Source organism: Dama dama, chromosome 31, assembly GCF_033118175.1.
Source record: "Dama dama isolate Ldn47 chromosome 31, ASM3311817v1, whole genome shotgun sequence".
Lineage (NCBI taxonomy): Eukaryota > Metazoa > Chordata > Mammalia > Artiodactyla > Cervidae > Dama > Dama dama.
The window spans coordinates 34,264,629-34,283,025 of record NC_083711.1 but is presented as its reverse complement, the minus strand read 5'-3'; the positions used below and the strand labels follow the sequence as shown (position 1 = coordinate 34,283,025).

The window sequence follows — 18,397 nt, the reverse complement described above, 5'->3', positions numbered from 1 at the left end:
ATGCACCTTTGTTGGGAAAGTAATGTCTCTGCTTTTTAATATGCTGTCTAGGTTGGTCATAACTTTACTTCCAAGGAGCAAGTGTCTTTTAATTTCATGGCTGCAGTCACCATCTGCAGTGATTTTGGAGCCCAAGAAAATAAAGTCTCTCACTGTTTCCACTGTTTCCCCATCTATTTGCCATGAAATGATGGGACCAGATGCCATGAACTTAGTTTTCTGAATCTTGAGTTTTAAGCCAACTTTTTCACTCTCCTCTTTCATTTCTTTGAGACACTCTTTAGTTCCTCTTCGCTTTCTGCCATAAGGGTGGTGTCATCTGCATATCTGCTGCCGCTGCCGCTCCTAAGTCGCTTCAGTCGTGTCTGACTCTGTGCGACCCCATAGACGGCAGCCCACCAGGCTCCTCTGTCCCTGGGATTCTCCAGGCAAGAACACTGGAGTGGGTTGCCATTTCCCTCTCCAATGCATGCATGCATGCTAAGTCGCTTCAGTCGTGTCTGACTCTGTGTGACCCTAAGGACAGCAGTTCATCAGGCTCCTCTGACCACAGGATTCTCTAGGCAAGAATACTGGAGTGGGTTGAAATTTCCTTCTCCACTGCATATTCGAGGTTATTGATATTTCTCCCAGCAATCTTGTTCCCAGCTTGTGCTTCATCCAACCTACATTTCTCATGAGGTACTCTGAATATAAGTTAAATAAGCAGGGAAGTTGTGGTGGTCATTTTACATCCATGAGGAGACAAAATTGAGGTGACAGCCTACATAATGAGGAAAGGAAAGAACCAAGGAACCCGGGTCATCAATGACTTTATTAAAGATAAAAGGGTTACTGTTATTCACTTCTTTCAGAAATTTGTCTTCTCAGAAATCACATTCTCCTTTATCATTACTGCTGGTTTTTACTTTGAAGTTATTTATTTTTACTTCTCTCTCTGGAGTTTGATTATAGATCTGGTTTTCTTTTTCTCCTAGTGATTTTCAATAGGGGACATATGTTAAAGAATATAGTTCATATTATTTCTACTTTAAAATTATATTATGGTATTTTAAAAACAATTTTACTGAGCTATAATCCACATATCATCAGTTCAGTTCAGTTCAGTTGCTCAGTCGTGTCCGACTCTTTGTGACCCCATGAATCACAACACACTAGGCCTCCCTGTCCATCACAAACTCCTGGAGTCCACCGAAACCATGTCCATCGAGTCGGTGATGCCATCCAGCCATCTCATCCTCCGTCATCCCCTTCTCCTCCTGCCCCCAATCCCTCCACAAATCAGGGTATTTTCCAATGAATCAGCTCTTCGCATAAGGTGACCAAAGTATTGGATTTCCGCTTCAGCCTCAGTCCTTCCAATGAACACACAGGACTGATCTCCTTTAGGATGGACTGGTTGGATCTCCTTGCAGTCCAAGGGGCTCTCAATAGTCTTCTCCAACACCACAGTTCAAAAGCATCAATTCTTCAGCACTCAGCTTTCTTCACAGTCCAACTCTCACATCCATACATGACTACTGGAAAAACCATAACCTTGACTAGACGGATCTTTGTTGGCAAAGTAATGCCTCTGATTTTAAATATGCTATCCAGGTTGGTCATAAATTTCCTTACAAGGAGTAAGCGTCTTTTAATTTCATGGCTGCAATCACCAACTGCAGTGATTATGGAGCCCCCCAAAATAAAGTATGACACTGTTTCCACTGTTTCCTAATCTATTTCCCATGAAGTGATGGGACCAGAGGTCATGATCTTAGTTTTCTGATTGTTGAGCTTTAAGCCAACTTTTTCACTCTCCTCCTTCAAGTCCATCAAGAGGCTTTATAGTTCTTCTTCACTTTCTGTCATAAGGGTGGTGTCATCTGAATATCTGAGGTTATTGAATTTCCCCTGGCAATCTTGATTCCAGCTTGTGCTTCTTCTAGCCCAATGTTTCTCATGATGTACTCTGCATATAAGTTAAATAAGCAGGGTGAAAAAATACAGCCTTGACATACTCCTTTTCCTATTTGGAATCAGTCTATTGTTCCATGTCCAGTTCTAACTGTTGCTTTCTGACCCGCATACAGGTTTCTCAAGAGACAGGTCAGATGATCTGGTAACCCCATCTCTTTCAGAATTTTCCACAGTTTATTGTGATCCACACAGTCAAAGGCTTTGGCATAGTCAATAAAGCAGAAACATATGTTTTTCTGGAACTCTCTTGCTTTTTTGATGATCCAGCAGATGTTGGCAATTTGATCTCTGGTTCCTCTACCTTTTCTAAAACCAGCTTGAACATCTGGAAGTTCACGGTTCACGTATTGCTGAAGCCTGGCTTGGAGAATTTCAAGCATTACTTTACTAGCGCGTGAGATGAGTGCAATTGTGCAGTAGTTTGAGCATTCTTTGGCATTGCTTCTTTGGCATTGGAATGAAGACAGACCTTTTTCAGTCCTGTGGCCACTGCTGAGTTTTCCAAATTTGCTGTCATATTGAGTGCAGCACTTTCACAGCATCATCTTTCAGGATTTGAAATAGGTCAACTGGAATTCCATCATGTCCACTAGCTTTGTTCATAGTGATGCGTTCTAAAGCCCACTTGACTTCACATTCCAGGATGTCTGGCTCTAGGTGAGTGATCACACCATCGTGATTATCTGGGTTGTGAAGATCTTTTTTGTACAGTTCTTGTGTGTATTCTTGCCACCTTTTCTTAATATCTTCTGCTTCTGTTAAGTCTGCACTGCTTCTATCCTTTGTTCAGCCCATCTTTTCATGAAATGTTCCCTTGGTATCTCTAATTTTCTTGAAGAGATCTCTAGTCTTTGCCATTCTGTTGTTTTCCTCTATTTCTTTGCATTGATCACTGAGAAAGGCTTTCTTATCTCTCTTTGCTATTCTTTGGAACTCTGCATTCAGATGGGAATATCTTTCCTTTTCTCCTTTGCTTTTTGCTTCTTTTCTTTTAACAGCTATTTGTAAGGCCTCCTCAGACAGCCATTTTGCTTTTTTTGCATTTCTTTTTCTTGGGGATGGTCTTAATAACTGTCTCCTGTAAAGTGTCACGAACCTCCGTCCATAGTTCATCAGGCAGTCTATCAGATCTAGTCCCTTAACTGTTTCTCACTTCCACTGTATAGTCATAAGGGATTTGATTTAGGTCATACCTGAATGGTCTAGTGGTTTTCCCTACTTTCTTAAGTATGAATTTGGCAATAAGGAGTTCATGACCTGAGCCACAGTCAGCTCTTGGTCTTGTTTTTGCTGACTGTATAGAGCTTCTCCATCTTTGGCTGCAAAGAATATAATCAATATGATTTTGGTGTTGACCATCTGGTGATGTCCATGTGTAGAGTCTTCTCTTGTGCTGTTGGAAGAGGGTGTTTGCTATGACCAGTGCGTTCTCTTGGCAAAACTCTATTAGCCTTTGCCCTGCTTCATTCTGTACTCCAAGGCCAAATTTGCCTGTTACTCCAGGTGTTTCCTGACTTCCCACTTTTGCATTTCAGTCCCGTATAATGAAAAGGACATCTTTTTTGGGTGTTAGTTTTAAACGGTCTTGTAGGTCTTCATAGAACTGTTCAACTTCAGCTTCTTCAGCATTTCTGGTTGGTGCATAGGCTTGGATTGCTGTGATACTGAATGGTTTGCCTTGGAAATGAACAGAGATCATTCTGTCATTTTTGAGATTGCATCCAAGTACTGAATTTTGGACTCTTTTGTTGAGTATGATGGCTACTCCATTTCTTCTAAGTGTTCCTGCCCACAGTAGTGGATATAATGGTCATCTGAGTTAAATTCACCCATTCCAGTCCATCTTAGTTCACTGATTCCTAGAATGTTGATGTTCACTCTTGCCATCTCCTGTTTGACCACTTTCAATTTGCCTTGATCATGGACCTAACATTCCAGGTTCCTATGCAGTATTTCTCTTTACAGCATCAGACCATGCTTCTATCACCAGTTCCATCCACAACTGGGTATTGTTTTTGCTTTGGCTCCATCCCTTCATTCTTTCTGGAGTTATTTCCCCACCGATCTCCAGTAGCATACTGTGCACCTCTATCGACCTGGGGAGTTCCTCTTTCCGTATCCTATCATTTTGCCTTTTCCTATGGTTCATGGGGTTCTCAAGGCAAGAATACTGAAGTGGTTTGCCATTCCCTTCTCCAGTGGGCCACATTCTGTCAGACCTCTCCACCATGACCCATCTGTCTTGGGTCGCCCCACACAGCTTGGCTTAGTTTCATTGAGTTAAGACAAGGCTGTGGTCTGTGTGATCAGATTGGCTAATCTTCTGTGATTACGGTTTCAATGTGCCTGCGCTCTGATGCCCTCTCACAACACCTGCCATCTTGCTTGGGTTTCTCTTACCTTGGACATGGGGTAACCTACTTAAAGTGTAAAATTCCAATAGTTTTGAGTCTAGCCACAGAGCTGTGCAACCATGACCATGATCAATTCTAGAAAAATTCTATTACACATAAAAGAAACCCTCTACGCATTAGTGTGTGTGCGTGTGTGTGTGTGTGTGTGTGTGTGTGTGTGTATGCACATGTGTGTGCAGACACATACTCATGCACATCCGATTCTTTGCAACACCATGGACAGACTGTGGTCCACCAGGCTCCTCTGTCCATGGTATTTTTCTGGCAAGAAACGGGCGGGGTACCATTTCCTCCTCCAGGGGCTCTTCCAAACCCAGGGATTGAACCTGTGTCTCCTGCAAATCAGGTGGATTCTTTACCACTGAGCCACCAGAGAAGACCCTACCCATTATTAGTCACTTTCTATTTCCTTCAGCCCTCTGAAACCAATACTCTGCTTGCTATCTGTACAGATTTACCTATTCTATGAGCTTTATGGGTAGTGGGGAGTTGTATTATCCATCACTAATCACTAGTATCTAGGAAACTGGCTGGCATATGGGATTTCAATAAATATCTGTTAAGTAGTAAACAAGGTAGAAAACACCCCTATACTCTTGGAGTTTGCATTGTAAAAGAGATTAATAAATAAAAAAGAAACACCTAAACTTTGTTTAACCGTTTATAGGAGAGAAAATATTGAAATATTTAGATAGTGGAATTAGCGGCTTCTCAGAGATGAGTTGACGTTTATGGTGAGACCTCAGTGAATCCTGGGATAGAAACAGCTATGGGAAGCAAATTCTCAACAGAGGAAAGGGCAAAATCTCAGAGACAAAGTGTTAGTGGGTTTCAAGAAAGTCAGTGTGATTTCAAACTAGTAAAGCTGGAGAATGGTAAATGGTAGGAAGGTAGTCAGGGATCAGGTTATGAAGTCTTATTAGGAAGAGCAAGGAGTCTATATTTAACTTCAGGTAAACCAAGTATGGGCTTCCCTTGTGGCTCAGCTGGTAAAGATTCTGCCTGCAATGTGGGAGACCTGGGTTTGATCCCTCGGTTGGGAAGATTCCCCTGGAGAAGGGAAAGGCTACCCACTCCAGTTTTCTGGCCTGGAGAATTCCTTGGACTATTAAGTCCATGGGGTCACAGAGTTGGACATGACTAAGTGACTGTCACTTTCTCAAACCAAGCATATTATTTAGGTTGTAAGATTCATTCCTTGCATGGACCCTTACTATTCAAACTGGGTTTCCAACCTTCAGAGGCAGCATCACCTCTGGAGTTTGCTATAATTTCAAAATTTGCGGCACCACTTGGAAACAAGAGTCTGAACTTTTAACAGGCTCCCTAGGTGATTCATAGTGTAGGGGGAGTTTGTAATTTCCTGGGTTCTGTCTTGTCATAACAAAAATTTGAAGCAAAAGACCAGTGCTACAGTTACATGTTACAGTTCAGGTTTATTTAGAAAGCAAAGGAAAACACAGCCTCGAGGCGTGAGGGCATGCCACCCCAAAAGAGACAAGAGAAGAGTGGCCTCTTGGTCCAATTTTGGCTCCTCTTTTTAAAGTTTTTTCTCCCCACCCCCCAGTCCTGCCCTACCTAAATTGGGCTAGCCAGGAGTGCTATTTGTTCTACCTAAAGTCCTCACTAGGGTCCTTGGACCTTCCTTTGCTCTATTTTCTCGGGCTTTTCCCTTCCTTGTCTTGCCATTCTGAACTCCTTTGTCCTATTCTAACTACCTAACAATAGGCACATTAAAGCTTGGGAAACACTAGAGAATGGATTGGAGGTGAGAAAGAAAAGAAGAGAAACAGGCTGCCTGAATGAGTGATAGCAAAAAGGATGAGAAGACTGACTTAGTATCTTATGGAGATACTTGGTTTAGGACTCTAAAGCAGATAAATAGCGATTTCAATAGGCAGGTGGTAAAACGAAACTGGATTTCTGAGAAAAGTTTAGGACTGGAAATACAGGTCTGTGGATCTACTGGGTATTGCATTTCTGAGTGTCAAGTGTTACTTATAAATGTTTGAATGTTGTCTTTCTGAAGGTTTTCCAAGTCCTCCACTATTTAACTTTGACGCTTACTAGATAATCTTTCATCAAGACATCATTAATTTTTTCATAAAAAGTATTTAGAACGCTTTAAAATCGAAGGTCCATGGCTGATCAACATGTCCTTCTCCATAGCCTCTTGGATTCTCCACACTTCTCGGTCTTAACTGGGACAGAGAGCCGCCAAGCCTCTCCGTTTCTAGATACAAATTAGCTTGGAAACTCCTGGGCTGGTGGGTCCGCTTGTCTTAGGGAACAATCTGTAATCTTAAAAAAATATCTTGTAGTTAAAAGCCAGTTAACGGGAATGAAAGAACATAAGTAGGTTACAAGTTGGGAAGACCACCTAGTCGCCCCCATTCTTAAGCAGAGGAAGAGCTTGCTTGCTTTATCACTTCCTTAATAAATGTCCCAGTTAAATCCCAATTTAATGTTCTTCCCTGTACCGTCTGTCTCCTTAAGACTAGCTGAATTGTTGAGGCTTGTTTACAGTAATTAAAAAGACAAAGGGCCTTTCTTTCTTGAGGTATGGGGCATGGTAAAAGTTCTTTCATAATTTCAATCCTCAATCGCTGGGAACTCTGAGAATAACGCCAGAACACTAGAGTATCCCCGGGATGATTTAAGGATGTTGCCTTTTAGAGACAGAGCAAACCGAAGCGAGTACTGCTGAAGAGGCGATACAAAGATTTTTTTCAACGGTATTGTTTTATCCCTTGACTGTTCTGGGAGAGAACAGATACTTCACTGTTCCCCTCACAGTGAATTCTTGAACTGTCTGAAACACTCAGCTAACAATAAAAAACTCTCAAGAGGAAAAGTTCCTTCCAAAAACCCATACATCCATCTGGAGGGTATGCTGCCAGTGAGAGTTGTTTAAAGAAAGAAAAGCTGAGGGGCGGGGGGGCTGTGTTGCTGCGGAGCTAAGAATGAGGTCAGGGTGGGTCAAGGTCTGCCGGGACCCCCGCGGAGCGGCTGAGGGAAGAAAGGGCAGGTCTCCACGGCCTCCAGGTGGGAGTCGCGGGAGTAGGCGGAGGGGCCTGTCTGGGCGCCTCCTCCCCTCGCGGGACGTGCGTCTGGGGATCACTCCGGCCCCGCTCCTCCCCGCCGGCGGGGGGAGAAGGGGGACAGGAGGCCGTCCCATGCGGCTATAAAGGGCCCTGAGCCTCCACAGTTCGCCTCGGCTCGCCCGGGCGCCCTCTGGCTCCGCTCTCGCCGCTTTCCTCCCGGCTAAAGCTCGCGCGGCCTCTCCGGCTCCACTCGACCCTCTCGGGCCTCGGCTACTCGGGCTGCGGCGGAAGATGGCGGCTCCGGCAGGTTCCTCGGCTCGGGCGGCCGAGGCCGAAGTCTCTGAAGAGGCGCTAGCCGCCGCTCTGGCGGACGTGCCCGAACTAGCCCGCCTTCTAGAGACAGACCCGTACCTGAAGCCCTACGCTCCGGACTTCCAGCGCAGGTACCGCCCCCCACCTTGGAGCTCTCCCCCCCACCCCCCCACGACCCCCCCACCCGCCACGCCTCTGAACCAGGAAGCCCGTCTTCTGGGCTCCCGCCGCCCCTCTGCTCCCGGGCGTGCAGGCCCCGCCCCTCGTCGGCTCCACCCCCGCCGGCCCCGCCCCACACCCTGGTGGGTTGCAGCTTCTGAGCGTGGGCGAGGGGCTGAATCCAGTAATCGGGTTCAGCGGCTTCCGGAGTTGTGGCTTGACAACTCTTACCGCCGGTCTAGACGCAAGAGCGCTGAATAAACTTGACTCATCTCTGTCTCCTCCCTTCGAATCGGCGGTTTTGCGCCCCTGGGTGTGTGCTTTGGCGGCCAGCCCGCGTTTCCTCAGGTGCTGATGCGGAGGGAGGCCTTGGCACTGCAGGTTTAGTGATTCTTCCGTGCACCAGGGTGGTCCCGTGAATTAGCATGTGCACAACACCCGGCCTGTGTAACTGCGCTTTAAAAACTTTCTCGTTTATTTAATAGCCAATGTTGTGACTTTACGTCCAATAGGATTCTTCCAGGCAGCTTCCCCACTCCCCCCACCCTGCCCCGTTGTTAATATTTCTCCTCTCAGAGAAGATTAAATGTATTTTGGTCATCTTGGTCCATTTTTTTTTTTTTTAAACCCTCTTAATCCGTGTTTGGCATTGCCATCCTGAAGATGGAGAACGTCAAGGAAAGCCACACTTCTAGATGCCGATTTAGTACACTTTTAGCTTGTCTCCTGTTATTCTAAAGTTGGTAAGATTCCGGTAGTCAGCTCAACTTAAAAGGTATAATTTTTAAGACTAAAATAGTTGTTATAGTAGTTATATTTGTGAGATAAGCACATTGTGATTTAATGGTTTCTGCCGTTTTAGCAGAGGCACTTCAAAACTACCATGGCAACAGAGTATACCTAGTCATATTTTCAAGTATAATACTTAATAGTAGTTGCTAGCAAGAAGCAGCATTGGGGGTAATGAAACACAATTGATTGGTGTTTGGAAAAGGAAGTCTTAGGTTGATGACCTGGCATTGTCACTTATTGCCTGTACACAATTCAGCAACTCTTTAGTAAGGGTCCCTTAGGCTGAGACGGTAAGGAGTCTGCCTGCAATGTGGGAGACCCAGGATCCATCCCTGGGTTGGGAAGATTCCCCTGGAGCAGGGAATGGCAACCTACTCCAGTATTCTTGCCTGAAAAAGCCCACTGATGGAGGAGCCTGGCAGTTTACAGTCGGTGAGGTCACAGAGAGTCGGACAGGACAGAGCTATTTCACTTTCTTAGGAACAAAAAGTAAGGGACACAGAGTTGAATACAAAACTTCATTCCAGAGGTTGTATAGCCTAATGCATGCTGCTGCTGCTAAGTCGCTTCAGTGGTGTCTGACTCTGTGAGACCCCATAGACAGCAGCCCACCAGGCTCTGCCTTCCCTAGGATTGTCCAGGCAAGAACACTGGAGTGGGTTGCTATTTCCTTCTCCAATGCATGAAAGTGAAAGTGAAGTCACTCAGTCGTGTCCGACTCTTCGGGACCCCATGTAGTGCAGCCCACCAGGCGCCTCCATCCATGGGATTTTCCAGGCGAGAGTACTGGAGTGGGCTGCCATTGTCTTCTTGGAGCCTAATGCATGGGTGCCTGCTAAATCGCTTCAATAGTGTCTGACTGTGCGACCCTGTGGACTGTAGCCTGCCACGCTTCTCTGTCCATGGGACTCTCCAGGTAACAATTCTGGAGTGGGTTGCCATACCCTTATCCAGGGGATATTCCTGACCCAGGGATGGAACCCATGTGTCCTATGTCTCCTTCATTGGCAGGCGGGCTCTTTAACACTCATGCCATCTGGGAAGGCCCTAATGCCATGAGATCTCCTCAAAGGAGTCACCTTGAATGTTGGTCAGTTAATCAGATGTTGGGCCTTTATATAAGCAATTTGGGGAATAGCCTTGTGAATTGCCTTCAGTTTTTGCAGTAGTGCTTTCAGAGAAATTGAGTATGTAATCATCATTGTTTAAGATTAGATATGATTTAGAAATAGTCAAACATTTTTAGAGCAAAAGATGATGGTCAGATTTTTTTTGATGTGCTTATTGATAATGACACTAATTTTCTTGGATGCTTTGTAAAATGACACATAAGACATTTCTGAAAGAAGAGGTATAGAAATGTTTTGTCTATGTTTCTTTTCCTCTCTGTTTAAAAAAAAAAAATCAGAGGTAGATAAACATCCCTTGTTAAGTGTTTCTTTAATGTTCTTTCACTTCAACTCCATTGGGATTGAAGCAGTTTTGATTTGCTTTCATGGTTTGTCAGAACTAATGAGAGAGACAAAGGCCAGAATAAAGAAATGGGGGCAGTCCAGTGTTCTTGATGAAAAAGCTGGTCCAATGGTCCTTGTGCCTCACTCTGACCTGAATTCTACTTCTGGCCTTGGTTCTGAGTAATTGCCATTTTCCAGCACACATGTTCCATTTAGGCATATCAAATAGTCATTTAGTGTTTGGCAGCAGTAACTTTAACTTTTAGCATTTGAAGAATAAAAGAATTTCTCCTTCATAGAATTTGGTCCTGGTTACTATTCCTATTTTCTGTTCATTTCTAATCATCCACTCAGGCAGTGTGTCTTTGGCCTAACACAAATATACAACCAAACATAGGTGCAAAGTTTGCTTACTAAGCAGTGAAGAAAATTTAGAGTACAAATAATACCAGTATAACAATGATGGTGGAGGCAGTTTCTCACTGATGGACTGTCTTATTCTTCCCCAGCCACCGTGTCTTCATTAGAAGTTCTGCAATATACATTTATTCTTGCTTACCTTTTCTGTAACTATAAGAATTTTGAATCAAGTGCGATGATTAGTGAATTACTCTGTGCCATATAATAAAAATTAGACATTAGTGTGTGTGGTAGGCCCTATGGTGTCTCACTGATTACCTCCTAAGGTAGGATTTTCCTTTTGGCTTTTCTGCTTTTTTTTTTTTTTTTGGCCTGTTATTTATATGGCAGTTAGTTGTTGTATCATAATTCAAACATCGTAGTGCTTTAAAACAGCGTTCAATTGTCCCCGTGTTACATTCCAGCATGAGTCAGGCTCTCCTCGTGGCAGTCATTCAAGGATCTAGGCTGATGAAGGCTTCATTTTGAAACATGTTTCTCCAATGTCAGTGGCAAGGAACGGAGAACATGTTGAACTATGCACTGTTTTCTTACAGCTTTTGCCTAGCAATCAGGTACTTCCGCTGATTCATATATTGGCCAGTGTAAGTCAAATGTGACTTCTTAACTATGTGGGTGGAACAGAAAACACTTTTGTGAACAGCAGGATGAACAACCCAGTTGCAGTAATACTTGTCTATACCCTCTGTTTATATAGTAACTTTTATATATATTATAGTATTGACTCCTTATAACAGAACTGCAAGGTAGGAAGAGTGGGTGCTTTTTTGTTTTTCCTGTTTTACACATCTGGTTCTGAGATCTGGTTCTTCATGAGTTCTCATGACTTGCTGTAGCTGGAATTAATCTTTCTTTACTAAAACTGTCTCAACAAATTCATAAAAAATGACTTCTTGGTAATTTAGTGCATATTTCTTTATCTCTAGTATTGGACATTTTGGACCACTTACTAGATCCTTGAAGCCGTGATACTGTAGCTTTTGCTTTTCTTCCATTATCTCTGGTGGTTTCTCCTTAGCCTCTTCCAGATTATTAACATAAGAGATTCTCAGGGCTCTTTCTTTGGTTCCTTTATGGATTTCTGTTTTATATGCATACTTTCCATAGGCATTCTCATCCATCCCAAGAATTCCATCTGTGTACAGAGGCTGCCCACGTCTGTTTTCACCCTAAATCTCCCCTGGTCTTAGTCTTCTGGACTTAGTATCTGCACTTTGATGTACTCTAAGTGTAATACTCAATGTGTATAAAACTGAACTTAGGGTTTTTCATCCCAGGCCTGATCATCCTTTTATACCTTATCTCCATGTGTGGTATTAATTAGTCTTCTCCCCTTTTCCTTTTTGTCTCCAAGTCTAATCAACAGTAGCTCCTAGCTACTTTCAGGTATATGTGGCACTGTATTCCTACTGCTATCCTCATACTCAAGTTGCTAGTATCTCTAACCTGGTTTATAAAAACAGCTCACAGTTCTCTCTTTTGAAATCTTCTCAACCGTTTCATGGCTCTTAAAATATAGTGTGGTCTCTTTCTCATGACCTAGAAGGCTATTATCTGGTCCCTGTTGACTTTTTTAGCCTCATCTGTGTACCCTCCTTCTCACTCTGTACCATCTAATCAGAATCGGGCTCAATGTAAAGAGGTAGCTGGGATGTCTGCAGACTGTTCTCTAAAGGGCACCAAAATATCACTAGAATAACTTGAATAGATTGTTACCAAATGTTTAAAGAATATCAATTTGAGGTTTTCCAGAACTTTGTTCTGTCCTGGACACCAGACCATGTTTTGGTCTAGCCATGGGTCTGGCTATGGCTCTAGTAGTTTATTTCTTCTGCTTGCTGCGTACTTCGCTTCTGTCTTGTTAGTGCCTATGCATGCTTGACGACACAGGCTCGAGATGAATTACACGCCTTCCCTGACTTCTCATCCTCAAACCTTCTTCCCACCTCTTACCTACCACCTTGGAAACCTGCATTGTAAGGATGATCATCCGCCGTAATCCAGTTGTGTCTTTGCTCTTTTGTGTCTCCCACTACATTATTTGCTCCTATGGGTGGGTACGTTGTCCGTATTCTTTGCTCGCTGTTGTATTCTCAGACTGTAAAACTGGTCTATAGGAAACAGTATTGTAGTTGAATAAACGAATGAATGTCTTCTGCATTTGCTTTTCTCTTTTCTACACCAGTAAGTCTCAGGTAGCTCACTTTAAGCTAAAAAGATTAGCTAGGATGGATGGATAGAGAAGACGGGGTAGTTACCAGGAGTTGTGTGTCTAGGATAGAGGAATGTATGTTCAAGTAAAAAGCTAAAAATAACCAGAGAAAATAAAGAAATTTGTTATTAATTAGATATTTCCATACTCCACAGAGACTGTGGGGTTTAATCACTGAAGGAATATTCAGTTTGAAGAGAGCCTCAGGTCAAATTGCATGCTCAAGAATGGGAAGAGAGGTTTTTGTGAGCCCAAATGTGTTAAGTATCACAATTACAGTGAACATCCCTATTTTGGTAAAAATGAAAATAGCTTTTACACTGGTGTCTAATCAGAATTAGAATGTAGATTAGAGTTTGTGTATCAGCAGCCACACCAAAAATTGATTCTCACGGTGCAGGGATTTTACATTGTAGCTGAATGATGCACTTTTCTCTCAGTGTCTAGCCAAGTTATAGACTTTGAAGAAAGTCAGATGTCCATATTCTAGAAGGCAAAAAAGAATCCAAAAATTACCAGTTGTGCCTGGCCTGCTCTTCTGTACTGATAGTAGATTCCTTTGTTCTTTGCAGCTAAGATCTGTATGAACTCCAGAGTCACTCCTGAATTCTTTATAATAATGAGCAAGAGACTCTGACCTCTTCTCATTTTCAAAGTGCCTTAAAATGACTCCATGGAGCATTTGGTTTAGTTTAGGCTCTAAATTAAAGCCTGCTGCACCATCTCTTGAGAATGACTGCAGCATCATCTCTTGAGAAACGACTCAGTGATAACTTCCCAGAGGATTCAGTTCAGCTCCCACCAGGCTGACCCCAGTTAATCATTGAGATAATAACACAGACCCTGTGAAATGTGCTATTGTTTTAGATCGATAAGCATATCATGCTGCTTGTATTTAAAAGCATGTGCTCAACTTGAATTATGCATATAGAGATATTAAAAGAAAACATGAGTGTTTTCATTGGAGAGAACTGCTGCTATCAGGTGCCTTTCATTCTAAAGTGACTTTATTATTTCACTGAAGAGTAGATGCTCTTTTTGTATTGATGTCCACTTATCAGTAGAGGCTCACTACTGTTTTGAGTCCAGGTTTTTTTTGACCTTAAAATCCAAAATCAGCCCTATTCTGTTTTGTGTTTAGGGTAACAGGAGCCCAGTACATTGAAAGAAGGCAAAAATCCACGTTAGACATATGTTACACAATTTACATTCACTAATTTATTGTGCAATTGGCACTAAGTTATAGTGACTATCCTAATGTAGTGATTTCTATTGTTTAAAAGATCATGATAACTTAGATCCTAAATTTAGGTTCTTCACATGTAATATGGAAAAAAAATGAACATATGGCAGAGTGTCCATGTTGCAAAGTGCAAGAGCAAAATGAAGTTTGAATTTTAGCTGTCATGAAGGCTAAATAGCTTTAAACTCAAGGGTAAATTAGTCAACCTCTGTGAACCTTAGTTTCTCTCTCAGAAAAATATGAATTGCTTCCACCTCATAGGGGTGTCTTGAGGACGAGGAATATATGTAAAGATAAGCTCCTTTAATCTTGTATCCTGAAATTAACCAGCAGATGAAAAACCTGACCAGAAATTCCCCACAGCTCTGCTGCTTAGCAGCATCTTTACCTTAAGCCTTCTCTTTACCAACAGTGCAATTGTGTGAATGAGGTGAGGAGGTGGTAGTTTTAATCATTGTTTAATGGAGAAAGAAAAGAATGTTTAAACTTTGATCCCTAACTTGGAGACAAAATCATAAAGCAATTGCCAGTTTACTACAAACTGAAGGCAAGATGAGTGCTGGGATATAATGAGCGCAAAGCTCCCTTTATTGAGAGAGGTAAATGCTTGACTGCAGAAACCTAAAGTCACTCTTCTCTTGATCTTCCTTTTCTGTTTTTTGTGGGCTTTCATGTGACTGCTCAGTCTTCATATTTTTGGGCATCAGTCAGCTGCAGGGAATTTCTTCCTCCTGAACTCTGGACACTTGAAGGAATGGTCATACTGAGTTTACTAATAGCAGAAACAACTTTGAAAATAAGTAGGAAAAATATAATAGCAGCTTAAAATTTTGCAAATGAGAGATTTATCTAGTGGAGTCTGAACTTATGATCTATTAATAAGAAAAAATTTAAATCCCATGTCTTACCTTGTCTATTTTATCCTCTGTTTTTTTATCTGATGATTTTGGTTATTTTCAGTATGTTTGAATTTGTGGTAAGGTACATAAAAGAAAGGAATGAAATATTCGTGTGTGTTTTAGTAGACTCATTGAGGAATAAATTATCATTAGATGGTTTCTGGGTATATCCTCTAGGTGATAATCCAAAATGTGATAATCAGGAACCAAGTCTGCATATATATATTTCTTATGTATGTAATCTTGAAGTTTTCCAAATATTTAGCAAGTGAGAAATATTTTTTTTACTAATAAAATCATGTTACTCAATATCATCAATGTAATTTATTTTTATTTTCATAAATGATAAGCAACTAGTCACAGATAGTATTTAATTATGAATAACTGCATAATACAGGTACATTCTCTATTATTGAATGTGATCAAATCAGTTACGTATTTAGGCATATGTAACAGAAACTGAACATGCCCTCAAAGAACAGAAAATCCCACAAACTGTGACTTATGGACATAGAGGTTTGTATTTCTCACAAAGAAAGTGAAGGTAAGTGATTTTGGTCCTGAGCATTGATTCATCATTTATCTTTCGCCTCTACTATCTTTAGCATATGGTTTTTATTTTTACTCTTAGAAGATGGCTGGGCATATCTTGAGACCATGTCTATCTTCTCAGCAGGAATAGAAGCCAACTCACTATGTCCGTTTTACCCAAGCATGTGTTAGTTTACCTGTAAACTACATCTCATTCTTTGAGTTTACAAATTATTGACTAGAGCTGTCCCACGTCATGGCCATCCTTGGCTGAAAGTGAGCTGCATAATCAATGGGCTTTCCATTGCATACATATTCTCCTGAGAAATGACTTTGACCTCATCTCTCACAACTTCCCTCGGCTCTTTCCTTTGCTCCAGTGAGGAGACCATATGTGGCTAAAGATGAAATGTCCCAGTGAGATCATGCTATAGTTCCCCAATATTGTATCTGTGTACAAATCTTTCTGAGCAGAATCCAAGCATTTCCACTTTGGAGAGAAGTCTGTAGCCAAATCCCTTAGAATCACCAGCCTCTGGGGCTTGGCTTTCACTTTGCTGTTCCCTGTCTGTATTTTTCCGAATTCTTCTCCTGGGACATGTACAGATCTTTGTGCGCTTGCTTTAGTCTGAGATGAACCTATTTGTTTCACCTCTGTCACCTGTCCCAGTGATTTGGGGAGCACTGCTGTCTTCTCTTTTAAATTTCATAGGTATTTTACTCTTAAAAATATGAGGATGTTTTGAGAGAAAATGAGTTTGTCAATTACTAATAATTTTTCCAAGTTCTCTTGGGCTCACTCAAAAATGATCTGCTTTATTTTTAAGTTATTTGAAGAATATTGTGTTTGTGGGGCTAGAAGGAAGAAAACAACTAAATTAAAGATGATAAGTTAGTTAATGCTCAGTCTTCAAACTATGAATTGTCTTTTGTTACCTAACTACATACAAGTTTATGGGCTTTCACACTGTTCTTCTAAAAGCTTAAGATGCATATGCCTTGTTCTTCAGAACATACTTGCTACAGACTTAACATATACATATAGGTTTTATCGTCATAGGCATGTTCAATGTTTTTTGACAGTAATGAGCAATTTGTGGAAGAATGGAATTCTCCTTTTTTGTCTTAGACAGTAAAGACAGCATAATGATTCCTCTTTGATATCAGAATAGATCAGTAATGTGTGTGGGGTCATATTAGTTTTTTTTTTTTCCTAAGAGGTTATAAGTCTGTTACCCATGATCATTTTATACTGCTATTTGGAAGTCAGGAGTAACTAATGTGTGAGTTACCATTGCTTTTTCATTGTTGTATAGTCTTTTCTCAAGAGGATTGGTGATTATTCCAGGATTCTAGAGATTTACAACCACATTCATGTTTATCATTTCCAAGCTTTTTTCCTCCTCTAGTTCTTATTTTTTCAGCATTAATAGCCTCTGATGTTTTTGTTTGCTTATTTGTGCTTTTGTTTACATGTATGAGTCTTTCATCTTCTTGACCATTTCAGTTGGCAGTGCTGTTTTAATTGTATAACTTGTGCTTGCTAGTGATAGGAGTTGGTGAAGTGAATGAGTCTCTTTTTGTTTCACTTCCCTAAAATGCCCTTATTGAAAGCTATGTGCTATCCATGTAGTTTTAAGGAAACCTCTACTCAAAAATACAACACATAAGCAGGAAATACAGAGAAATAAGAATGTTATCAAAACTGAAGTTGGTTATAGTAGGTTTAAGGTAACTTTAGAGTTAGAGCACAGTAAAAAATACAGTTTGAATTGTGTTAGACTGGATTTAAAAATTATGTCAAAATATTTATAGACCACAGGAAGTTGCAAAAATAGTACAGAGAAGGTTCCTGTCCTATTAGCCAAGTTTGCCCCAGTGGTAATATGTTGCTTAACTGTATTGCAGTTTCAAAACCAGGAAATTGACATTGATACAATCTGCAGACCTTGTTTAATTTTCAACAGTCTTTGCATATACTTCTGTGCAGTTTTATCACAAGTATACATTCATACAACTGGCACTACAGTGAAGATACAGAACCATTCCATCACCACAAAGGAACTCTACATTCATTTATAGTTAAACTACTCTTACTCCCTCCATCCCTAAACTCTGGCAATTACTAATCTGTTTTATATCTAATATTTTTCATTTTTTGAATGTTATATGAATTAAATCATAGAATATATGATCTTTGAAGTTGACTTTTTTTTTTCACTCAGAATATGCCTTTGAGATCTATTCAGATTGCATATATCAGTAGTTTGTTCCTTTTTGTCACTGAATATTATTCCATTGGATGGGTTTACCACAGTTAATCCAGTCCCCTGTTGAAGGACATTAGGATTATTTCCAGTTTTTGGCTATTAAAAATATTGCAGTAAAGCTAAGATATATATATTATATTTGGATGTTACTTCTTTGGGAGAACTATGTAGGACTGTAATTGGGTCCTATGGCAAATGGAGAAGGAAATGGCAACCCACTCCAGTATTCTTGGCTGGAGAATTCCATGGATAGAGGAGCCTGACGGTTCTTCTACAGTCCATGGAGTCACGTAGAGTTGGACATAACCTAGCAACTGAACAACAACAATAGAAAATGTAGGTTTACTTTTGTACAAAGTTGCCAAACTATTTGTCATGGTATCTGTATCATTTTGTATTCCCACCAGAACTGTGTGAGGGAACTAGTTCATGGCATTCTTCCCAGCATTTGGTAATACACTTTAAAAAATGTTAGCTCTTACATTAGGTTTGTAGTGATAGGCCAATGTAGTTTTAATTTGCATTTTTCTAATAGTTGATTATGTTGAAAGTCTTTTAAAGTGTTATTTGCCATTTGTGTATTCTCTTTGGTGAAATGTCTCTTTCCATCTTTAGTCCATTTTCTAACTGGATTGGTCTTTCTTTTTTTTAACCTTTGAATTTTGAAACTTCTTTACATATTCTATAT

General features: G+C 41.0%; 1 protein-coding gene across 2 annotated transcripts in view; it reads left to right on the top strand.

The window, feature by feature from the left end:
* The first annotated feature begins 7,546 nt into the window (after nt 1-7,546).
* The window catches only part of GBE1 (1,4-alpha-glucan branching enzyme 1), a 289,682-nt gene continuing 278,831 nt past the window's right edge, over nt 7,547-18,397 (top strand). Inside the window, exon 1 of one of the 2 annotated variants that reach the window (XM_061134227.1) lies at nt 7,547-7,860. In XM_061134227.1, the coding sequence (XP_060990210.1) occupies nt 7,709-7,860 (152 nt within the window). In that variant the 5' untranslated portion in view covers nt 7,547-7,708. The remainder of the gene's footprint in view (nt 7,861-18,397) is intronic. The other variant, XM_061134226.1, reaches the window with a different exon arrangement.